Source organism: Ovis canadensis, chromosome 15 (assembly GCF_042477335.2).
Source record: "Ovis canadensis isolate MfBH-ARS-UI-01 breed Bighorn chromosome 15, ARS-UI_OviCan_v2, whole genome shotgun sequence".
Taxonomy (NCBI): domain Eukaryota; kingdom Metazoa; phylum Chordata; class Mammalia; order Artiodactyla; family Bovidae; genus Ovis; species Ovis canadensis.
In genome coordinates, this window is record NC_091259.1 from 17,016,476 (window position 1) to 17,042,994 (window position 26,519).

The following is a 26,519-nucleotide window of genomic DNA, read 5'->3' on the forward strand; positions in this document are numbered from 1 at the left end:
TTTGAATGGCACATAAACAATCTGACAGAATAAACAGCCATAACTTTAAAGGGCTGCAGTGGAAGCCGTGTCTTTGCGGGATGTGCAAGTTTCAGTTGGAACCAGAATATAATTGACATGCTTAACAAAAAAGCTAGAGATATATTATAGGATTTGGCTGATCAAGGGATAAATGACCAACTTGTAAGTGTTAGTCACTGGCCTGGAAGCTGAGCTACTGTAGTTATTTCGGGTCATGCATGTGTCCCCCCAAATTCTGTTATGTTAACACTGATGTTTGAGTAAGTCATTTCATATAACACTTCAACATATGTACCTAGTAGAATATAACCTCCTCTACAATTTTAAATTATCTAATAAGTCTAATATTTCTTATGACACATATATTGTCATACAATACAATAATAAATAAGCCAGCTTTATTCTTGTTGATCTCAAAGATCACATTTTTATTTATTTAATCAATTATTCATAGATATTCTTATCTTATGCTTGTCATGTATACAATTCATTATACTATTTTTTCCCATTATAAATCTTCTGTATATATTTTCTCTGCCAATTGGATAATTTGTTTATGTGTAATCTTACAGTTTTGCTTCTTAAATTGTTCTCTCTCATTTCATTTTTTAACATGTTTTAACAGCCCTGCAACATAGATTGTATCTCAGAGAAAATCTTCCTTTTTTTCCCACGGGAGTCACTGCGTATTGCTAATCCCTGTAAAGTTGCTGATGAACACTTTCATTCTCTGCAGAGTCTGTTGCCTCCTCCCCTCTCTCCTTTCCCTAGCCTCCCTCCATCTTCCCCTCCTTGTTATCTCTAACACATTTATCTAATATTTCTCTTCAAACTAAATATAATAACCCAACATTAAACATAACATACTAATTTCATAGGATTCTCTTAAGCCTACTAAAATCCATTTTAAAAAAACACATGTAGGTAAGACTGAATATGTTTTCTATAAAGTTCACAAACTACTCACAAAAGGATTGGGACAACTGAATTGACATATTGGAATGAAGTTGGTATAACTCAGAAATTATTCCTCACAGTGATTATTATCTTAGTTTCAAAGTAAAACAGTTTCAAAAATATTTTCCTGTTGAAACTTAGCTTACTTTTCTTTCAATTAAAAATAAAATTAGGGTCTGATAGAGATGAGGAACTTTAAGAAAATTGATTTGAGGTCTTATTGTAAACCATGATAAGGATTATCTATGATAGAACAAAATTGGGCCCCAATACTACACTAGTGATGCAACCTAGAGACAAGTTTGGTTTTCACTCTAAACAAAAGAGAAAAATTGATTGAGGTACCAGGATCCTGAATTCTGTTTCCACTTGTTAACTAAAATCTTCATTATTTCTCACATAGAAATAGACATTTGATTCTCTCTCTTTCTCTTCAATTGTTGCTGGCCTTTCTTAAATTGTATTATAGGAAAACTTTACTGAGTTGCCAAGAAGTACTCACTTCAAACTATAAAACTTAAACAAAATGGAAATAATTATCTGTGAGTTGGCAAGAGGGGAAATAATTAATCTGAGCACAGTTGACTATTCTGTTACTTCAAACCCTGAGAAATACTTACCTACTATTATAACTTTTACAAACAAGAACTCAAATAGTCAGAAAACAACAAGGAAATCATAGCTGTATGAAACTCAAGAAATATTTCTTAACATTTTTTGTTCCAGTGTGAAAAATTATGCCATAAACACCCCAGTTTTCAGCTTATCTTCTGAAACAAGAGGCACATTGGTGTTCAGTTAACTCAACTCTGACATTCCCAACAATTTTGAAAAGTTCCTAACTTTCTCAGCTTATCACTTTGCCTGTGGCTCCGGGTAGTATATTCCTCCCTGGTGGCAGGCAAAGAGAGACATCCATAACCAGGATGGTCCACACTCAGGCCATAAAACAGTCTTATCAGAGGAGCTCAGTCTCCTGTCCTGTGGCATTCAGAAAATATGGTTTTTAATTACTCACCTGGTACCCTGATACACATCAAGAAAACCACGCACATGTCACCTGAATGTTTCCCAGTCAACACCCTGTCTAAAGGAACGAGGACACAGGAGGAGAGGAGCAGCGATAGGAAAGGGAGACGACTTACCTGGCGAGTGAGGCGGAGGTGAGCACAGGAGGACGACCCCTTGGCCTTCCCGAACAGACACCGCGCTTCTCGTCCGGCCACTAAAGTTCCCCAGATCTGCCAACGTAACACAGCGTTCAGATGCGAAGCAAGAAGGAGCTTAAAGAATTACTGCTCTTGTAACTTGTCCTTACTTTTCTATCATTATCTAAGCAAGGTTTCTTTTCCTTTGTTGAGCAGTGAGAGGAAAGTTTTAACAATAAATCTCTACCATCCAATTTTAAATATGTGTGCATTCCTAATTTCTATGTATAGTGCATACAGATTGCCAGTGTCGGGATGAATTAAACAATAGCTTTATAACACATTGAATAATTACTGTATTTCTTTATAATAGCTTTTACATGTTAATTTTTCTACTACCAATCAAAGCCACTCATGCATATTAAGAACAGAAGTGGTTGGGGTGTCTGGTGCCCAAACTGCTTCCTAATCATCTGTCATGCTAGAAATGGTATGTAAAACCAAGCATGAATTTGCCAAATTAGAAGGACTTGTGCACTCAAGCAAAATATAATGAAGATATAAGGACCCCTTTTCTATAAATGTGAGTGAAAATGTCTTGTTACTTTCATTTTATGTAAGCCTGGAATGGTGTGTACAAATTAATTATACTCATCCGTTTTGATTATTCAAGAAATATTATAGTTATTGAAACACTAACTTGAATGTATGAAGGACTAATGCATTGATTGAGTTTCAGTTGTCTTCCCTTAAATTTTCTTGCATTTGCACAATTTAAAAACATTGTCCTAAAAATAGAGTGGCCTTAAAAAAGAACGGTATGCATTATTTATATTTCTTTTTTCTATTAAGCTATTCATAGCTCAGTACATTTGTACCTTCCTTTTTTCTTAAGCTTGGTTGATTAAATAAATGAGTCTTAGAATAATTTCTTGAAATGATAGGAGTTCAATATTTTTATGAATAAACATTGTCTTAGAATTCCAATTTTGTAAAATCGTGTTTCCCTGGTGAGAAATGCTTCTTGAGATGTTCTGCCTTTCCTATCACTATCAATTATAAAGGAGATTTTTTTTTAAAAAGTCATTTCATGCTAAAGTAGTATTGTTTCATAATAATACAATGCAGACCCTCAAATTTAATGTTTGTTAATCTGATGAATGATGAAGGTAAGCAGTCAAGAAAATATACTGAATGGATATGAAAGAGATAAATCATCAGCTTTAATATTCTAAGAGAAATTCTATAAATTACATTTTTGAGAGATGGCTTACAATTTAAAATTTAATGGATTTACAATCCAACCTTTTAAAATACATTCAAAACCATGAAGGACTAGTAAACAGTCAAGGCATAATGAATAAATAGAAAGGAATTCATTCTCGAGAAAAGTGTTTAGGATTTTACATACATGCACATTTCATTGTAAATAGTTAAGTATATAATAGTTACTATAAATAAGTAAAGTGGTAAAACAAAAAGGAAAATTTATTCTACTACTTTTTTTGGTTTGAAAACCTACACACTAACTTCTAATAAAAATCAGCTCCATTAACTTTCAAATGTACATAATGCATGGCTTTAAACTCATTTTCACTGACACTTAAAGTTAGAAGCTGTCTTTCTTGTTTTCCCTAACAAATACCCTCAATCTGAAAACAAAGCATGACAAGGTTTCTCAGTTAACTTCTTTTGACTACTCTTATAAACACAGCACAGATGAACAATGGGGTTGTAATATCTCTTTAGAAATTATATGGTTTTATTTTCCTTTTTTCATCCTCATTGAATTTATAAATTCTGGAAAGCTATTTGGATATCAATTTATTCTAACTAAATTTCTTAAATGTTTTCTTAAAAGTATGTATATTTAGCTTCTAATACATTTACTAAAAGTTTTTATTATGTTCATTATGACTTTTCAAATCAACTTATTATAGTTAAAATATTTGAATGGGAAACAATCCCAAATGAATGCTTATTTCTCATAAATTGAAGTATGGGTATGACCTAGAAATTAGACACATAAAAGCAAATTATAGAATAGCTATGACCTGAAATTGTGTTTTGAGATCTCAATGACCCAAACGATAATATCAGCCCTAACTGCTTTATTTTTTATCATCTGTTAATACAGGTACAATTCAACAGTTTCTCCTGGAATTGTCTTTGTGTCATTGCTTCCTAGGAGCTATAGCATCAGCAGTACAAAAATAAATGGAGTTTTTTCAATTGTGAATAGATCATTTTTGTCTCATAAAGACATATACAGAAATAACTAAAGAAAAGCCTGCACTTTGATAGAGAGTGTGCTTTTTTCATTTAAATCCTTCATGCTTGGGGCTGGTGCATGGGGATGACCCAGAGAGATGTTATGGGGAGGGAGGTGGGAGGGGGGTTCATGTTTGGGAACGCATGTAAGAATTAAAGATATTAAAATTTAAAAAATTTAAAAAATAACAAAAAAATTAAAAAAAAGAAACAGAGGGAAAAAAAAATCCTTCCTCCTAGAATAAAAAAGAGTAAAACTCGATTATTTTTAACGTGAAAGTAGTCTTTGTGTCAGACAAGATTCTGGTTGATCTGAGACCAGATTGATGTAAAAAAAAAATCTTAATTGGAGCAGGAATGGCAACTAGAGAGAATAGTCCGACTAAAAATACTACTGGTTGTTTTGATCTCATGGTTAAGAGAAAGCAGTTACTTTGCAGGTGGTCATCAGAGAACTTAGTTAGAATAAGCATTTTATGTATGAAAAAGAGAAATGCAAAAAAAAAAAAAAAGAATTTGTATGGATGAATCTTTGATTATTTTATTGTCACTTACAGCAGGTTTCATCCCTGCATCAGGCAGATCCCTTGGAGAAGGGAATGGCAACTGACTCTTGTACTCTTGCCTGGAGAATCCCATGAACAGAGGAGCCTGGTGGGTTCTGGTCCATAGGGTCACAGAGTTGGACATGACTGAAGTGACTTAGCATGTACTCATAGGAAGTAAAAAAAAAAAACAAAAAACAAAAAACACTTTCTATGTTCTATTTTGATCTTTAAGGTGAAAAATGAGTAACAGTAAAAATTTTACTGTAAGAACTCTAAAATTAAGATTCAAATTATAAACCGAAATAAACTTCTTTCTGGACTTATTATGAAACACATGGACTAAAAGACAAGTAATTTGGAGGAGGAAGTTTGTAATAAAGAATCACAAGACCTCAGGTTTTATTTTTCTCAGACCTTTTTTCCAAGTCCAGAAACTCATGCAGAGTTTGATAATGGAGCTTTAACTAGAACTGCAGCTTACAGGATTATATCTATCCAACCAATTCATACAATTAATGATACGGCTGAGAGTCACATGTGACAGACTATAAGGCTGAAATGTGCAATTGGAAGCATATTGACCACAAATAAGACAAATCTTTTCCTTAATTCATTTAACAGGTTTTTTTGTTTGTTTGTTTTTTGTTTTTTGTTTTTTTTTTCAGTGCAAGCTGTATACCAAAATCTATATTAGGTACTGATAATACAGAAAAGCTGTAAAGGAAGACTGTAGATATATAAACTAACCATACAATTGAACTAATCAAGGCAAATTGGAAGTGGTCAAACAGGAGATGACAAGAATAAACATCTACATTTTAGGAATCAGTGGTATAATGGACTAGAATGGGTGAATTTAATCCAGATGGCCATTATATCTACTACTGTGATCAAGAATCTCTACGAAGAAATGGGGTAGCCCTCACAGTCACCAAAAGAGTCCAAAATGCAGTACTTGGGTGCAACCTCAAAAATGACAAAATGATCTCTGTTCGTTTCCAAGGCAAGCCATTCAATACCACAGCAATCCAAGTCTATGGCCCAACCAGTACTGCTGAAGAAGCTGAAGTTGAACAGTTCTATGAAGACCTACAGACCTTCTAGAACTAACACGCAAAAAAAGATATCCTTTTCATTATAGGGGACTGGAATCCAAAAGTAGGAAGTCACAAGATATCTGGAGTTCCAGGCAATTTTGGTATTGGAGTACAAAATGAAGCAGGGCAAAGGCTAATGGAGTTTTGCCAAGAAAATGCACTGGTCAAAGCAAACACCCTCTACAAATAACACAAGAGAAGACTACATATGGACATCACCATATGGTCAACACAGAAATCAGACTGATTATATTCTTTGTTGCTGGAGATGGAGAAACTGTATACAGTCAGCAAAAACAAGACCAAGAGTTGATTGTGGCTCAGATCATGAACTCCTTATTGCCAACTGCTACTGCTAAGTCACTTCAGTCGTGTCCGACTGTGCAACCCCATGGACGGCAGCCCACCAGGCTCCCCCGTCCCTGGGATTCTCCAGGCAAGAACACTGGAGTGTGTTGCCATTTCCTTCTCCAATGCATGAAAATGAAAAGTCAAAGTGAAGTCGCTCAGTTGTGTCTGACCCTCAGCGACCCCATGGACTGCAGCCTACCAGGCTCTTCCATCCATGGGATTTTCCAGGCAAGAGTACTGGAGTGGGGTGCCATTGCCTTCTCCCCTTATTGCCAAATTCAGACTTACATTGAAGAAAGTTGGGAAAACCACTAGACCATCCAGGTATGACCTAAATCAAATCCCTTATAATTATACAGTGGAAGTGACAGATAGAGTCAAGGGATTAGCTTTGAAGTGCTTGAAGAACTATGGATGGAGGTTTGTAACATTGTACAGGAGGCCATGATCAAAACCATCCCCAAGAAAAAGGACTGTAAAAAGGCAAAATGGTTGTCTGAGGAGGGCTTACAAATAGAAAAGAAGAGAAAAGAAGAGAGGTGAAAGGAAAAGGAGAAAAGGAAGATATGTCCACCTTGAATGAAGAGTTCCAAAGAATAGCAACGAGAGATAAGATAGCCTTCATAAGTGATCAATGCAAAGAAATAGAGGAAAATAATAGAGTGGGTAAGACTAGAGATCTCAAGAAAATTAGAGATACAAAGGGAATATTTCATGCAAAGATGGACACAATAAAGGGCAGAAATGGTATGGACCTACAAAAAGCAGAAGATATTAAGAAGGGGTAGCAAGAACATACAGAAGAACTATACAAAAAGATCTTAATGACCTAAATAGATAACCAGGATATTGTGATCATTCATCCAGAGCCAGACATCCTGGAGTGTGAAGTCAAGTGGGCCTTAGGAAGCATCACTACAGACAAAGCTAGTGGAGGTGATGGAATTCCAGCCGAGCTATTCCAAATCTTAAAAGATGATGCTGTGAAAATGCTGCACTAAATATGCCAACAAATTTGGAAAACTTGTGGCCACAGGACTGGAAAAGGTCAGTTTTCATTCCAATCACAAAGAAAAGTGAAAGTGAAGTCGTGTCCGACTTTTTGCGACCCATGGACTGTAGCCCACCAAGCTCCTCCGTCCATGGGATTCTCCAGGCAAGAATACTGGAGTGGGTTGCCATTTCCTTCTCCAATCCCAAAGAAAGGCAATGTCAAAAAATGCTCAAACTACTGCACAATTGGAATCATCTCATCTCACATGCTAGCAAAGTAATGCTCAAAATTCTCAAAGCCAGGCTTCAACAGTACATGAACCATGAACTTCCAGATGTTCAAGCTGGATTTACAAAAGGCAGAGGAACCAGAGATCAAATTGCCAACATCTGTTGGAGCATCGAAAAAGCAAGAGAATTCCAGAAAATCATCTACTTCTGTTTTATGGACTATGCCAAAGCCTTTGGCTTTGTGGATCACCACAAACCGTGGAAAATTCTTAAAGACATAGGGATACCAGACCACCTGACCTGCCTCCTGAGAAATCTGTATGTAGGTCAAGAAGCAACAGCTAGAATGTGACATGGAACAATGGACTGGTTCCAAATAGGGAAAGGAGTACATCGAGGCTGTATATTGCCAACCTGCTTATTTAACTTATATGCAGGGTGCATCATATGAAATGCTAGGCTGGATGAAGCATAAACAGGAATCAAGGTTGCCAGGAGAAATATCAATAACCTCAGATATGCACATGATATAACCCATATGGCAGAAAGCAAAGAGTAAATAAAAAACTTCTTGATGAAACTGAAAAAAGAGTTAAAAAGTTGGCTTAAACTCAACACTCAAATAACTAAGATCTTTCTGGCTTACTTCATTCTGTATAATAGGCTCCAGTTTCATCCACCTCATTAGAACTGATTCAAATGTATTACTAACGCATATATGTGGAATTTGGAAAGATGGTAATGATAACCCTGTTTGTGAGACAGCTAAAGAGACACAGATGTATAGAACAGTTTTTTGGACTCTGTGAGAGAGGGAGAGGGTGGGATGATTTGGAAGAATGGCATTGTAACAGATATAATATCATATATGAAACGAGTCGCCAGTCCAGGTTCAGTGCATGATACTGGATGCTTGGGGCTGGTGCACTGAGACGACCCAGAGGGATGGTACTGGGAGGGTGGAAGGAGGGGGGTTCAGGATGGGGAACACATGTATACCTGTGGCAGATACATGTTGATGTATGGCAAAACCAATACAATATTGTAAAGTAATTAACCTCCAATTAAAATAAATAAATTTATATTTAGAAAAAGAAAAACAAACAAACAAACAAAAAACTAAGATTATGATCCAGTCCCAAAACTTCATGCCAAATAGAATAGGGAAACAATGGAAACAGTGACAGGCTTTATTTCTTTGGGCTCCAAAATCACTGCAGATGGTGACTGCAGCCATAAAATTAAAAGACACTTGCTCCTTGGAAGAAAAGCTATAACCAATCTATACAGCATATTAAAAAGCAGAGACATTACTTTGCCAACAAAGGTCTGTCTAGTCAAAGCTACTGTTTTTCCAGTGGTCATGTATGGATGTGAGTCGGACAGCTGAGTGCCAAAGAATTGATACTTTTGAACTCTGGTGTTGGTGAAGACTCTTGAGAGTCCCTTGGATTGCAAGGAGATCCAACTAGTCCATCCTAAAGGAGATCAGTCCTGGGTGTTCATTGGAAGGACTGATGCTGAAGCTGAAACTCCAATATTTGGCCACCTGGATTCAAAGAACTGATTTACTGGAAAAGACCTGGATTCTGTGAAAGATTGAAGGCAGGAAGAGAAGGTAATGACAGAGGATGAGATGGTTGGATGGCATCACCAGCTGAATGGTCATCAGTTTTAGCAAGCTCCAGGAGTTGGTGATGGACAGGGAAGTCTGGAATACTTCAGTCCATGGGGTCACTGAGAGTCAGGAATGAGTGAGTGAACTGAACTGAACTTTTGAGTATCGGATTCATATATAAGATTGAGTAACTAAGATGAATGATCTATCTGAGTGGCCCATGGATTTAACTTCTATGATTTCTGTAGAAATGTCTGTGAGCGCATGCTAAGTTGCTTCGGTCATGTCAAACTCTGTTCGACCCTATGGACCATAGCCTGCTAGGCTCACTGTTCATGGGATGCTTCAGGCAAAAATACTGGAGTTGATTTCCATACCCTGCTCCAGGGGATCTTCCCAACCCAGGGATGGAACCCATGTCTCTTATCGGGAGCTGCATTAGGCATTACTGACAAAATGGAGGCACAGTCCCCAGCCCCCTCTCCTCATTCCGCAGGCACGGATCCCGGGATGAAGGAGTTAGGCCTTGTAATTCTGACTTGTCTTTTCCTCTCCTTGGCTGAGTTGACTGAAAAGGAATATTAAGGTGCTTATTGTTCTTGAGAGGAGCATGAGAAGGCACAAAGCCTTCTTCAGCATTGCTCTGAAAATAATTCATAAAGTTAATCATTGACATTTGTTCAAGGACTTTTACAAAAAAGTGTTCCAGGATGAGCACATAGGCCGCAGCTTGAAGCCATGGGAGAGATTGATATCTGAAGCCTATTTGCGAGGAGAATGTTTACGGCAAAGGAGTTTACTGAATTTAGGGCTTAGAAACAATTAAAACAGTTAGGAGTTAAAGATTTAAGGAATGTTGTAAAGTTAGCATATTTTACTATAGCTTATAGAAGTTAGGAATTTTTAGAGACACTATAGCTAGAGCCTTTTTAAGAGATAGTGAGCTCAGGATGTTAGGGGCAAACAGGACTTAGGAAGATAAGTAGTAAACTGAGGAATGTAGCATGAGTTACAATGTAATCCACAAGTTAACTATAGGACGCATTAGAGGAGATAGATAATAGATGATAAGGTTGATTCTGAGAGAATCACTGAAGCAGGAACTCTGTTTGAGAATCAACAATGATTTATGGAGATAATAAATCTGGGAGAGGGGGAACTGAAAATGTCAAACCTCTGGCCTAATGTTTTTGTAAAAGTATAAAGAAGAATCTTAAACTTGGAATAAACAGGCAGTCCATAGAAAAATGAGAGGCTGTCTCATCACCAACACCATTCACCTCTTCAGGTTGAATCCCTGGCTGCTGGAGTCGGACTCCGGAAAGTGGCATCCAGAACAGGGGACACTGAAGAGTAAGTAATATGAGATTGTAATGTGGGATGGTTAGGACTGTACCTGTGGGTGACCAGCACCCCTCTGCCGTTTAGGCAGGGTGAGGAGGGTATAGAATCAATAAGAATATTCTCTAGAAGAATGGGTTTCTCTGCATCTAAGAATAGACAAATGTTTATTGAACTATCACTTCATATGTTAGCCCATAGAGGCATTAAAGTAAGCACAGGAAGACTGTCTAAATTTCTACGTTTGTTTTATACTTTGCATGAGCCAGAAAAGATCCTGTAGATGCTTTTGCTCTGTGAAATATGATTAGAAATGTCCTGTCCTGAGGCTGTTAGATAGCCTATGGGGGAGGCTATAGCAGTGGATGGTGGGTCTCCACCTTCTGTGCAGATCATGTTTTCTGCCATTGACGAAGAAAAGCAGGGAGACTGTGCTCTACCTCCTGAGGAAGGAGAGGGCTTACAGAACGCTGCGGGCGGGCGCCCTGGCGAGCCCCCTCCCCCTCTGCGCAAACCTTTAAAAATTTATCCACCACTTTCTGATTTAAGGAGACCACCACCACCTCCACTTGTGCTTCCCATAGCCCAGGAGTCTCTTACATCTCCTGCATTTGCAGGCAGGTTCTTTACCATTTGAGTCACCTGGGAAGTCCAAAAATGATGGACGCATTCTCTTATATTGACTTGGGATTTGCTGTCTCCTTTGCAAAGCGATTGCATATTGAAGTCTTTCATCAATTTTGTTGCTCCTGTTATTATCATCAAGATATTTAGATCATTGTCAGATTTTATGTGTTCAGTGTAAATAGCCTGTATTAAAAATTGGTCACATGTCACTGAGAAACTATCTTTGATATTCTAAAATGTTAGTAGTACAAAGGGAAATAGAAAAATGGATGGACAGAAATTTAGAAAAATGGTACTTATGTGCAGGGAAGGAATGGAGATGTAGGCAGAGAGAACAGATTTGTGGATACAGCGGGAGAAGGAAAGGGTGAGATGGATGAACTGAGAAAATAGCATTGACTTATATAAAGGTTCATGTGTAAAAGAGACAGCTAGTTGAAAGCTGCTATATAACATAAGGAGCTCGGCCTGGTACTCAGTGATGACCTAGAGGAGTGGGATGGAAAGGTGGAGATTCAAGAGGGTGGAGATATATATATATATATATATATATATATATATATATATGGCCTAAAGCTCAACATTCAGAAAACGAAGATCATGGCATCCAGTCCCATCACTTCGTGGGAAATAGATGGGGAAACAGTGGAAACAGTGTAAGACTTTATTTTTTTGGGCTCCAGAATCACTGCAGATGGTGACTGCAGCCATGAAATTAAAAGACGCTTACTCCTTGGAAGAAAAGTTATCACCAACCTAGATAGCATATTCAAAAGCAGATACATTACTTTGCCAACAAAGATCCGTCTAGTTAGGCTATGGTTTTTCCTGTGGTCATGTATGGATGTGAGAGTTGGACTGTGAAGAAGGCTGGGTGCTGAAGACTTGATGCTTTTGAACTGTGGTGTTGGAGAAGACTCTTGAGAGTCCCTTGGACTGCAAGGAGATCCAACCAGTCCATTCCGAAGGAGATCAACCCTGGGATTTCTTTGGAAGGAATGATGCTAAAACTGAAGCTCCAGTACTTTGGCCACCTCATGCGAAGAGTTGACTCATTGGGAAAGACTCTGATGCTGGGAGGGATTGGGGGCAGGAGGAGAAAGGGATGACCGAGGATGAGATGGCTGGATGGCATCACGGACTCAATGGACATGAGTCTGAGTGAACTCCGGGAGATGGTGATGAACAGGGAGGCCTGGCGTGCTGCGATTCATGGGGTTGCAAAGAGTCGGACACGACTGAGCAACTGAACTGAACTGCAGTCTCCATCTGCAGTGATTTTGGAGCTACCCCCCCTCCCCCAAATTAAGTCTGTCACTATTTCCATTGTTTCCTCATCTAATTGCTGTAAAGTTATGGACCAGATGCCATGGTCTTCATTTCCTGATTGTTGAGTTTTAAGCCATCTTTTCACTCTCTTCTTTCACTTTCTTTAAGAGGCTCTATAGTTCTTGTTCACTTTCTGCCATAAGTGGGGTGCCATCTGCATATCTGAGATTATTGATATTTTTCCTGGCAACCTTGATTCCAGCTTGTGCTTCATCCAGTCCAGCATTTCTCATGATATACTCTGCATAGAAGTTGAATAAGCAGGGTGACAATATACAGCTTTGATATACTCCTTTCCCTATTTGGAACCAGTCTGTTGTTCCATGTCCAGTTCTAACTGTTGCTTCCTGACCTGAAGGATTTCTCAAGAGGCAGGTCAGGTGGTCTGGTATTCTTATCTCTAAGAATTTTCCACAGTTTGTGGTGATACACAAAGTCAAAGGCTTTGGCATAGTCGATAAAGCAGAAGTCGATGATTTTCTGTAACTCTCTTGCTTTTTTGATGCTCCAACAGACATTGGCAATTTGATCTCTGGTTCCTCTGCCTTTTCTAAATCCTGCTTGAACATCTGGAATTTCATGGTTCATGTACTATTGAAGCCTGGCTTTGAGAATTTTGAGCATTACTTTGCTAGCATGTGAGATGAGATGATTCCAATTGTGCAATAGTTTGAGTATTCTTTGGCATTGCCTTTCTTTGGAATTGGAATAAAAACTGACCTTTTCCTGTGACCACTGCTGAATTTTCCAAATTTGCTGGCACACTGAGTGCAGCCCTTTCACAGCATCATTAATAATAGTGAGTAGGCAAATCAATTTCAATGTGGTTGCTTCAAAATATGTATGCAGGGAAAGAGCAAATTAGACAAGATTGCATGGTTAGCCTCTCTCATCCCATGGCGTATGGCTCTTGCCCCACATTTTGAAAATAATGATTAGAGGCAGGAGGAGAGGGTCAGCAGAGGACCAGATGGTTGAATGACATCTCCAAGTCAATGGACATGAGTTTGAGCAAGGACAGAAAAGTGAAGGACAGAAAAGGCTGACATGCTACAATCCATGGGGTCACAAAGAGTTGGACACAACTCAGCCACTGAAGAATAAGGAAGAGCTGAGATCACTTGTAGCACTACACATGCCCATCATGAGGTACTCACTTGGTCACGTGCTCCTTTTTCCAGCATGCCTGTAGGAACCTCACCATGAAAACCCTGGCGGCGGCTGCATTGGCGCTAGATTGGATTGCCATTGTAGTTATGTTATATGAGGTGATGTTTTGGCTACATCGTGGCTGTGTTATGATTCTAGTATGGCTGCTGGTATGGCTGCGGCATCAGCCAGGAGAGAGGCTGTGTTGAAGCTGCCATGCCAGCCAGGTCTGCAGTTCTTACAGCTCCTTGAGTCTCCTTCCAGCCTCTTAGCTCAAGCCTTGCCTACCCTGGGTTCAACGAACAGTGTGAACTGTGTAAGCAGCAAGACAATTGGTGCTGTGATACAGCACAGGATCAGTGATACAATGTCTTAGGAGAAAACAATTCAGTATATGGAATTTAGACCAAATATCATTTAGGTATTTAAAAATAACCTTCATAAGCAATTCTTACTAAAAATTATTCTCTGACAGATGATTAGAAGTGAAAAAACCTGTGAAGAATGAAAAACTAATCCATACATTTATTTTGAGAGAGAATCAAATTAGCATTTTTAATACATAACTGTTTGCATGCAGTCTTCCTAAGATACTCTCATAACAGTGAGATTCTTAATAATAATAGTTTTTAAATAAATATTTGATAATTAAATGGTACCTTTGAAATCCATAGAAACGTGAAATTTGTGGATTTTTCTTGTCATGTATGAGCTCATGAGATTTTAATCAATTTGTAAACACATTGGGAAGGGCTTATTATCCTCAGTTATTGATGAAGATACTGTCATACTGTCATTCACTAAGGTTAAATAATAAGAATAAAAACTCATAGCCGGTAAAGATTTGGACTTCCAGGATAGACAAATTGATTTGGGGAACTAGCACATTTTTAATCTAGAGTATTTTTGATACTCTTAATGTAGTGTTTTGATCAATGTAATTTTTAAAAGCATTTTTCTATTATATCACATGATGTAATTCTTTAATATATTTGTTATAAGTCATCTGTGAATGGGATGCCATATCACCTTTTGAAAATGTTTGTTATTTAATAAAATTAGTCTTTGGAGATCATCAATGGGGCTAATTAGTGGTATCTCAGAAGATTTTATTATGATAAAAGTTTCCCATTCTCATTGTTTCTGTGGATATATTTAACAGATCAGATGAGTCTTTTATTGTGGGTTACCATTTCACATTTTATATTATCACACACAAATTATCCATCCAAAGGATTCAGTTATTAAAAGGAAATCAAAGCACACCAATATCTGTGTGCTTTGAAAGACATGATTTTAACTACATTATAAGTGAAACATTAAATTGCAAATTCTTTTGTAAAAAAGATAAGTTATCCAAAGAATGTGATAAAGTATTTTTTTATTTTAGGCCTTTTCTTTGGTATCTTGATGTGTGTTATAAAAATCCACTTTAACTGTGAATGTGATATATGGTGAAATCATCTTAAATGCTAAAATTTGCTCTCTATATAAAACAAATTGTATATAAAAATATTGTGGCATCCCTGGTGGCTCAGAGGTTAAAGCATCTGCCTGCAATGAGGGAGACCCAGATTCAATCCCTGGGTCCAGAAGATCCCCTGGAGAAGGAAATGGCAACCCACTCCAGTATTCTTGCCTGGAGAACCCCATGGACGGAGGAACCTGGTAGGCTACAGTCCACGGGGTCACAAAGAGCTGGACACGACTAAGCGACTTCACTCTCACTTATATATAACTATATGTATATATATGCTGCTAAGTCACTTCAGTCGGGTCCGACTCTGTGCAACCCCGTAGACGGCAGCCCACCAGGCTCCCCCGTCCCTGGGATTCTCCAGGCAAGAACACTGGAGTGGGTTGCCATTTCCTTCTCCAACGCATGAAAGTGAAAAGCAAAAGTGAAGTCACTCAGTCGTGTCCGACTTCCAGCGACCCCATGGACAGCAGCCTACCAGGCTCCTTTGTCCATGGGAGTCTCCAGGCATTCTACTTGTGCTAATTCAAATCCTGAAAGATGATGCTGTGAAAGTGCTGCACTCAATATGCCAGCAAATTTGGAAAACTCAGCAGTGGCCACAGGACTGAAAAAGGTCAGTTTTCATTCCAATCCCAAAGAAATTCAATACCAAAGAATGCTCAAACTACTGCACAATTGCACTCATCTCACACGCTAGTAAAGTAATGCTCAAAATTCTCCAAGCCAGGCTTCAGCAATACGTGAACTGTGAACTTCCAGATGTTCAAGCTGGTTTTAGAAAAGGCAGAGGAACCAGAGATCAAATTTCCAATATCCACTGGGTCATGGAAAAAGCAAAGGAGTTCCAGAAAAATATTTATTTCTGCTCTATTGACTATGCCAAAGCCTTTGACTGTGTGGATCACAATAAACTGTGGAAAATTCTAAAAGAGATGGGAACACACATACACACATGCACAAACCCACACTCAAACATGCATATCCACAGTTACACACACAGTTTATTTTACATTTCCATGTAAATGTTTAATAAGTACTGCAAACATAACATATCTTATTGGGACTCCCATTTTCACCTATGAATCTATGATTACCATAATATTTGCCATCAGAGTAATTATTCCATCCTTCTAATTCCTAAAAAGGTATACAAATAGTTTGTAATTCAGTATGCCACTCACACTTTACATACAATTCATGAGAAAGTCCTTCTGATATTATTTCATAATATAGCCAGAATACAATAACATCAAACTTCCTCTACAACTTTCATCTAGGCATCTCACCTTGATTGTTGTGATATCATCCTACTGGTGTCCCTTCTCTTTCCTTTGCTGTTTAAATTTATTAGCACAGTAGTCAGAATTGGTTCTTTTAAAATAAAGTTATTATCAAATGCCCTAACTGGGTTTCTATCTTACTTAGAGGATAAAAACTACTTACATTGGCCTACAGGCCCTAGAGATTTTTGATGTAATCTCTTACGACTACACGCATACTCCTCTTCTCCATTCTAGCTCAGTAGCTTCCTTGCTTTTTATTAAATTTATCAGTATTATCCTGCCTTAGTACATTTGTCCTTGTTGCTTCCTCCATCTAGAACACTTAACTTCCTCCACTCAGATAAAATAATGACTATCATCATTTCCTTTTTAGATTTTTATGTCAATGTCACCTTCACAGAGAGATATTTCCTGAATAATTTATTGAAAAGTATGAACCCCCATCACCCTCCACACATCCTTTATTCCCTTTCCTTAATTAAGCTTGTTTTATTTAGCACCTAACTGCAAACACACTATTTACTTGTCTTGCCTGTTTTGTCCTCAACATATAGAGTTCAAGGTCTATGAAGGCAGGGATCTTTGTTTTCTATGTTCATTGTAATATTCTCAGGTCCTTGCCCTAGCTGTTCTCTCTGCCTGAAATACTCTCCCTCTAGGGTTTAACCTTAAAAATATCTTTTAAAATATTGCTATAAAAAATAAGGGCTTTGAAAACAAAAAATTTAGGTTCAAATTCTAGTATCACTATTTATTAATGGTTACCTTGTGCAATGATTCAGACATGACTGAGCGACTGAACTGAAGTGAACTGAACTGGGCAAATTATTTTACTTCACTGTGCTTTACTTCTCAGGCAAAATGAGATAATTAATTTTATACATGTTATAAGATTATTGTGAAAAAAATCCCTGACATATAAAAACAGGTTATTTATATAACTAACCAATAAAAAGCACTTAATAAAGAATATTTTCCTCTAAAAATTTCAGAGAGATATATCTTTCAACTTCTAATTATAAACCTAAATTTTTTTTCTAAGTACTTTGAGCTATAGTATAAAAGATCCACAAATTCTAACATCTGAGGACAAGCTATAGAGTTTTACAAATTAAAAGCAGAGATAACACTCATTAAGTAAAAGACGGTTGAGTGGAGCCAAATTTAGACAAGCTACTTCACTGTTTTTATCTCAGCTTCTTTATCTGTGAATTGAAGATAAGAAAACTATCTCATAAAATTTTTCTAAGTCTTAAATATAATAATATATGTACAGCAATTAGTATAACACATGGCAAACCACAGTAAATGAAAGTCATTATAACTGTGTTTATTATTCATGTTATAAAAAACACTTTTGTGAGAATCATGAGATTAATGCTAAATTTAACTCTTCCACTCTTTAGCTATGCAATTTGTCGTTTAACTGTCCTGTGTTTTCTTCTTCATTTATAAATCAGGGACTTTGGTTGCTCAAGAATGCTTGTGCTGTGAAAGCATAACAGTTGTGAAGGGGAGTGGCCAAGATGGCGGAATAGGAAGGCCCTGCCTTCATCTCTTAATCACGGGAACTCCAGAGCTACAACTACTAGAGAACAGCTGTTGATGAGAAAGACCGGAAGACTTGCAGAAAAGGTCTTCTACAGATGAAAAATTAAAGAAGGAAACAAAAAGACTAGGAGGAGGGGTGAGGACATGGTATGTTCACGACTTATACTGCAATTTATCCTAACCCTCCCCCTCAGCAGCTGGCAGATGATGCACCAGAGAGGGCCTGACAACCAACTGGACTAAGGGACAGCCATGTCTATTAGACTACCCACAATAATCCGGCCACAAAAGCCAGCATTCAGGGCAACCTTAGTGCTCTGGGTGGCCAGAACAGAGTGCACTGCTGGGAAGCATATGACATCTCCTACAAAAAGCTACTTTTCCAAGGTCAAGTGATATAGACAGCCTACCAAATACAAAGAAGTAAAAACAGCAGATTAGGCAAAATGAGGTGACAAAAGAATATCTTCCTAATAAAGAACAAGATAAACTTGAGAAGAATAAATATGTGAAATAGAGATATGTGCAATCTCCCTGTTAGAGAGTTCAAGGTAATGATCATAAAGATGTTCAAAGAATTCAAGATATGTTTGGATAAACAGAGTGAGACGTTAGAAAATTTTAATAAAGTGAGAAAACATAAAAAAGAACCAAACTTAGGTAAATAGTCTAATAATTAAAAGTTAAAATACACTATAAGGCATTAACAGTAGATTAGATAATAAAGAGAAACACAACAGTGGGCTAGAAGAGAGAGCAGTGGAAATCAGTGAGGTGAACAGAGAAAGCAAAAAGAAAAGAAATAAAAACAGTTTAAGAGTGCAACAACATCAAACATATTAATAAACAAATTATAGAGATCCCAGGAGAAGAAGAGAGAAAGAGATGGTGAAAGAATATATTTGAAGACATAGTGGCTAAAAACTTCCCTTCACCTGGGAAAGGAAATAAACATTCAAGTCCAGGAAGCATAGAGAGTTCCAAACAAGACTAAATCAAAGAGGACCAGCCCAAGACCCACTGTAACTAAAATGGAAAAAAAAAAATTTAAATAAAGTGAAAATATTTTAAAAAGCAAAAGAAAAGTAGCAAATTGTGAATAAACAAATTCCTACGTTGCTATCAGCTGATTTTCAGCAGAAACTTTGCAAGCAAGAAGGGAGTACAGAAATATCTTTAAAGTGATAAAATGGAACAACAAGGGATACTATTTGTGGCAAGGTTTTCATTCAGATTTGATGGAAAGATCATAGTTATAGACAAGCAAAAGCTTACAGTCCAGCATGACCAAACCAGCTTTATAAGAAATGTTAAAGAGATTTCTCTAAGCAAAAAAAAAAAAAAAAAAAACTTGACATATAATGACTACAAAAGGAAAAATAAAATTGGTAACAGCAAATATACAGTAAGGGTGCTAAATCAACCATGTATAAATTTACTATGAGTTTAAAAGAGAAAAAGAGTAACTTTTTCTACATATCTACAATATGTAAATGAATACACAAAATAAAATGATATAAAATATAATGTCAGAAACAATAAACAGAGTAGTGGAGTAAAAATGCAGGGTTTAAAAATTTACTTGAACTTAAGATATGTATGCACATATATATATATATATGTATGCCTCATGGTGAAAATGATAATCACTCAATGGTGTCCAACTTTTTGTGACCCCATGGATTGTAGCCTGCCAGGATCTTCCGTTCAGATGATTCTCCAGGTAAGAATACTGGAGTGGGTTTCCATTTCCTTCTCCAGGGCACCTTTCCAACCCAGGGATCAAACCTGGGTCTTTTGCATTTCAGGCAGAATCTTTACTATCTGAGCCACCAGGGAAGCCATTCCTCATGATAGCAGCAAACTAAAAATCTATCAGATACAGATACACACACAAAAGAAAACAGAATCCAAATATATCATTAAATACAGTCCCCAAATTACAAGGGAAGAGAGTAAAAGAAGAAAAGAACAACAACAATAAAATACTACACAACAATAACAAAAAATTAACAAAATGGCAGTGAGTTCATAATTGTCAATAATTACTTTAAAAAATAAGCAAAAACAAAAAATGAAAACACACATACACAAACAGAAGCAATATAGAAACATATTAAAAAAGACTTTAAAAATGTTTCACATAAAAAGCCTTTTAAAATAGATAAACTAATAATGAAAATGTCTCTCATATATATATATTTCTATATAATGAAATTATTACTCAGCCATAAAAAGGAATAGAATCTTGCCATCTGTGACAACATGGGTAGACCTAGAAGGTGTTATGCTAAGCGAAATAAGTCAGACAAAAAACAAATACTGTATGATTTCCACTCATATGTGGAATCTTCAAAAAAAAAATATGGACAAGCATAACTGAATAGAAAGAGTTAGGAAGTTGTGAACAAACAAGTGGTTGCCAGGGAGGAGGGGTTCAGGAGAGGGAAGGAATAGGTAAAGGAAATTTGTAAATACAAACTTTCAGTTATGAAATAAGTGAGCCACAGATACGAAATATACAGTGTGGAAGAAGTCAATAACTATGAAATAACTTTGTATGGTAAAATATGATAAGTAGACTAATAATTGTGATCATATTTACATGTATAGAGATAACTAATTACTATATTGTGTACCAGGAACTAACTTAATGTTGTACCCCAATTATATTTCAAAAACAACTGAACAAGCTCATAAAAAACATATCAGGTTTGTGTTTATCAGAGGCAGGAGTGAGGGGCAGGATAAATTGCATGAAGGCAGTCAAAAGGTACAAATACCTAGTTTCAAGATAAATAAGCACTAGGGATGTAATGTACAGCATGATACATATAATTAACACTGCTATCTCTATGTTATATATGAAAGTTGTTAAGACAGTAAATCCTGAGTTCTCATCACAAGAAAAATAGTCTCTTCTATTTGTTTTTTTCTGTATCTATATGAAATGATGGTTGTTCACTAAACTTGGGATAATAATTTCATGATGTATATAAATCATATCATTATGCTGTATACCTTAAACTTATGTGGTATTGTGTGTCAGTTATATCTCAATTAAACAGGGGAAAAACAATACTCATGGTGGAAACTAGAAAAAATGGAGAGAGTATTCCTCACACAAAGACATTTACACGTGTTTAATAAACACTGTGCAAACTAAAGGAAACACTTTAGTGTTTTAGTTTTTTGTGTAGTAAGATTTATCCTGAAGAACACCTTTTCAAGCCTCGACAAGATGATCTCTAAGATGCTAAATATTCCATGAATTTAACATACCACCTATGATTCTCACTATCATTCAGAGCCTATTTTTATGTGCAATTATATATTATTTATCATTCAGAACTGATTTCAATCGGTAAACACATCTATATAATAAATATACATACAAATCATAAAATATATATGAATGAGTACTCAATAGTCTCTATTACTGCATTGAATATCAAATGAAACACTTTTTATATTTTGTATTTATATTTTAATGATTGACTTAACTGAAATAAGAAAACGTTATCACTATAAAAATGTATACAATTTATTGATAAGGCTACAGTATTCTGTAGTTTTATGATGATGGATCTAAGGAAAATAAACATAGAAAAAGTGCTGAAATGAATATTCTGTCATTATAATTGATAAAATGTGTCATGCTTATCTTCTAAATTATGCATTTTGAAACATTAAGAATTATATTTTATAGATTTTTACATGATGTCTGACACAAAACAGACTATATGTTGTATCTCTCTCCAATCCTAAATGCAGTTTTTGGCTTTGCTAACTTCTCTTTACAATTATGTCCTCTGGACAACCCAACTATAATGTTTCTTATCCATTTATATACTGAAAAAAATATAATTTCCTGGTGGGTAGATTTTTTTTAAATAAAATTTTCATCTAAGTATGAAATTGTAGTTTTGAATTTGACCACTAAACATTTTAGCAGAGCAATAGATTTTCACCTCCTAAATCCAACCCAGTCCCAAAGTACATGAAAATGTGTGTATTGGTTTCTTTTGAGTTTTGCTTTGGTTATATCAAGACTTTCCATAGTTGACTAATGTGTGTGTTTGAGTGCTTTGTTCTGCCAAATTTGTTTTCAACTGCTGTGAGTATTGCAGAGCACACAGAACAGTCCTGGACCCCGGAGCAAATACTTTAAGATGTAAATTGCTTGCTTTCTTGATTCCCTTAGCTCATTTGCTGTTGTAGAGTTAAATCAAGCAGCACAGATTTGCATTTTTTTTACAAGCTATAACCTCACCAGTTCTATTTACATAACTTACATCCTGTTTAATTTTAAAAAAAAAATCTTAGGGAGCTACCTTATTTCATAACTCAGCTGACTAGAGATCAATTTTCAACTTACCTTGGATCTTTACTAAAAATCTCATGCTTTGCCTTAGACTAAATCTCCTCTGACCTTGTAGCACTTTTTATTTCCTTTCCTAGTATTCAGTTATCTCAGGAGTTATAATTTGTGATCTTCATTTAGGCTGAACTAATATGTAAAGTGGTTTCTGGTGATGCTCAGATTTTAGAGAGGGTTGATTTTACTAAGTGCAGCAACACACATATTATATAGTACATCAATGGTGAAAAAAATACATTATTTCTGGTCAAAGCCCAGGTCATTTGTAGGATATCACCTATGCTTAATTAGTTCAGTGCCTGGCATTCAAAAATTATTGAATGAATGAATAATGCACATTTAAAAGGGCAGTTGTTACACATAGACCTCTGTAAATGTCAAGCACTATTCTCTTCCTATATGATATATGTCCATGAAACTGGAGAAGAGCTTTTCTAAGGCAGAAGATACATTTAAATAATTTTCTGAAAACACTACTTTTGTTTGAAAATTTCCATCAATTATATTAAATTCTTGACAGAATGAAATCACTTCATATTAACCATTAGGTTCAATATACTAGTAGTATGATTTTCTTTCTGTTGGATAGTTACTCTAGCTCTTTTGCACTGAAGTACAAGAAAATAGTTTCCTGAAATTCTGTAGAACTGATATGTCTATTTGCTTATGGTACATTTTTCCTTAAACTTGCTATGTCATATGCATTGCTCATATTGCTGAAAGGCATCCCACATATCTAATCCAAGGCTCACAGACATTTTCTGTAAAGGGTCAGATAATAAATATTTGAGTCTTTTCAGGCCAAAAAAGCAAAACTGAACATATTATACAGGTACTGTCATATAATTTTCGTGTCACAAAGTATTGTTTTGAATTTTTCAACCATTTAAAAATGTAAAAATAAATCCTTAGTTTGTGGGCTCTATAAAAACAAAGATTTAGCCTGTGGACTATAGTTTGTTGACTCCTGGTCTAGTCCACTGAAATTAAGAGGGATAGGAAGACTTAATGTTCCAGCGCTAGAGAGTCAATGACTTTTCTACAAAGCTTGTTCAAGTCATTTTACAGAACTAAGATATTTGCATGGTAAAAGGTCTTGGCCTCTAAAATTAGAAAAGCAGGGATTTGAACTCTGTCTCTCTTACTACTACTTCCAGTGTAATGGTGGACAAGCTTCTTTCAGCCTCAGTTTCCTTACCCGTGCAGTAGGAATAATAAGACTCCAACACTGTAATCAGGAAGACCATGCCCACAGTTCATCCAGCAGCAGGCCTTGGCTTATAGTTAGTTAATCCTCAATGGCGGTGCAGAGGAGGCAATGGCAACCCATTCCAGTACTCTTGGAGAATCCCAAGAGTACTGGAGAATCCAAGGGATGGAGGAGCCTGTTGGCCTGCCGTCTATGAGGTAGCACAGAGTCGGACACGACTGAAGTGACTTAGCAACAGCAGTGGTGGTGGTTTAGTTGCTAAATTGTGTCCAGCTCTTGCAGTCCCATGAGCTATAACCCCCCAAGGTCCTCTGTCCATGGAATTTCTCAGGCAAGAATACTAGAGTGTGTTGCCATTTCCTTCTCCAGAGGATCTTTCCAACCCAGCAATCAAACTTGCTTTGTCTTCTGCATTGCAAGTACTTTCCTGCACTGCAGGTGGAGTCTTTACCAGCTGAGCCATCAAGGAAGCTCTAATCCTCAATAAATGTTAGCTATTACTATTTATGTGCAGAATTAAGCATGCTAATCCTATATCCATCATCTAACACCATGTTTACTAAATGAGGTTCAGGATTTTTCATTCATTTACTTTGCTTCATTAACCAAGTGCTCATTGCATGTCTACTATGTGTCAGACACAATGTTAGGTACTTAATAATTATTATTGAAGGAATAAATCTAGGCAGGTGAGCTGATTTTTAGATAGAAGAAAAAGTAAGGCATTCTATGTTCTTGAACAGAGAAGATATGACCAACCATAGTTCTCAGAAATATGGTGGTAATCTTAGAAGCTTATAGTTTGAATGGCATTTCAAACCGAATCTATAAAAACTATGGAGAATGGGAGCAAGACAATGTTGATGGTGATGATGAGAATGATGATGAAACATAACAACTTTTATGAATATTCACTCCCAGTAATATTACTATACTAAAAGCAAGTGAGTTCCAGAAAAACATCTATTTCTGCTTTATTGACTATGCCAAAGCCTGTGACTGTGTAGATCACAATAAATTGTGGAAAATTCAGAAAGAGATGGGAATACCAGACCACCTGACCTGCCTCTTGAGAAACCTATATGTATGTCAGGAAGCAACTGTTAGAACTGGGCTTAGAACAACTAACTGGTTCCAAATAGAAAAAGGAGTACATCAAGGCTGTATATTGTCACCCTGCTTATGTAACTTATATGCAGAGTACACCATGAGAAACGCTGGACTGGAAGAAGCACAAGCTAGAATCAAAATTGCTGGGAGAAGTATCAATAAGCTCAGATATGCAGATGACACCACCCTTATGGCAGAAAGTGAAGAGGAAATAAGGAGCCTCTTGATGAAGTGAAAGAAGAGAGTGAAAAAGTTGGCTTAAAGCTCAACATTCAAAAAACTAAGATTATGACATCTGATCCCATCACTTCATGGGACATAGATGGGGAAACAGTGTCATACTTTACTTTCTTGGGCTCCAAAATCACTGCAGATGATGACTGCAGCCATGAAATTAAAAGACGCTTACTCCTTGGAAGGAAAGTTATGACCAACCTAGATAGCATATTCAAAAGCAGAGACATTACTTAGCCAACAAAGGTCTGTCTAGTCAAGGCTATGGTTTTTCCAGTGGTCATGGATGGATGTGAGAGTTGGACTGTGAAGAAAGCTGAGTGCCAAAGAATTGATGCTTTTGAACTGTGGTGTTGGAGAAGACTCTTGAGAGTCCCTTGGACTGCAAGGAGGTCGAACCAGTCCAACCTAAACGAGATAAGTCCTGGGTATTCACTGGAAGGACTGATGCTGAAGCTGAAGCTCCAATACTTTGGCCACCTCATGTGAAGAGTTAACTCATTGGAAAAGACCGTGATGCTAGGAGGGATTTGAGGCAGGAGGAGAAGGGGACAGCAGAGGATGAGATGGCTGGATGGTGTCACTGACTCGATGGACATGAGTTTGTGTGAACTCCGGGTATGGGTGATGGACAGGGAGGCCTGACGTGCTGCAATTCATGGGGTCACAAAGGGTCAGACGTGACTGAGTGACTGAACTGAACTGATGGGCTTTATATGTTTTTTGTTCATTTAATAATTCTTTCAAAAATATCCTTTTAGTTAAGTACCCTTGCTACTCTAAATTTTGCTTATGTACTTTGTAGTGAGAACTCAAGACTTAGAAAAATTCTATACAGTTGCCCGAATCACACAGCTAATAAGCAAAAGGAAATCCCTGGGTTTAATTTGGTTTTTAATATTATGAATTGCAATTACTTTGATAAATTTCAATTGTACCTAGAATGTAAAGTCAATAATACAGTCGTTGCTTCAAGAAGCTCACTTATTTATTCACTCAATTACTTATTCTCTCAACAAGTATAAATTAAATATCTATTATTTTCCAGGTGCTTTTATGCAATGTGACTATAGCAATGAAAATATTGAATTTGCATTTCAAATAATATAGTTTTTATTTTGTTTTGTTCTTAGAGATTATTCCTAGGAATTATGTTTTCCTTGTTTAGTGACAACCATTTCCTTTTCTTTTAGAATTCCTGCCTAGCTACCATATTAAATATTATAATTTATGAAATTATAAATAATATTTATTCTGGTCTGAATTTTGGACATAAAAACATAACATTTCCCAAAAAGCTTATTTTATCACCTTTAAACAATATTATTTCTTAAATTTTTCTTATTTCATTTGTTTTAGCTAATCAATTAGAATTTTAAGATGCCTGTTAGGTTACATGATGGAAATTAAGAAATCTTATCATTTTTTGCTGCTTTAATGAAATGTCTCAGAAACATATTAAATATTATAATATTGGTTTAAAATTAAACAGAATAAATGAAAGTAAGAGAATTTAAATAAATTTGTATTTCACTCAATTGTCTTTAATATTTAATATAGATCTTTCAGTATCTGACTAGAAAATCAAA

At 36.4% G+C, this 26,519-nt stretch overlaps 1 protein-coding gene across 1 annotated transcript in view; it reads right to left on the minus strand.

The window, feature by feature from the left end:
* Positions 1–26,519, minus strand: part of CNTN5 (contactin 5) — a 642,146-nt gene that overhangs the window by 511,394 nt on the left and 104,233 nt on the right. The window contains exon 4 of the mRNA XM_069553671.2: positions 2,124–2,219. Within this exon, the coding sequence (XP_069409772.2) occupies positions 2,124–2,219 (96 nt within the window). The remainder of the gene's footprint in view (positions 1–2,123; positions 2,220–26,519) is intronic.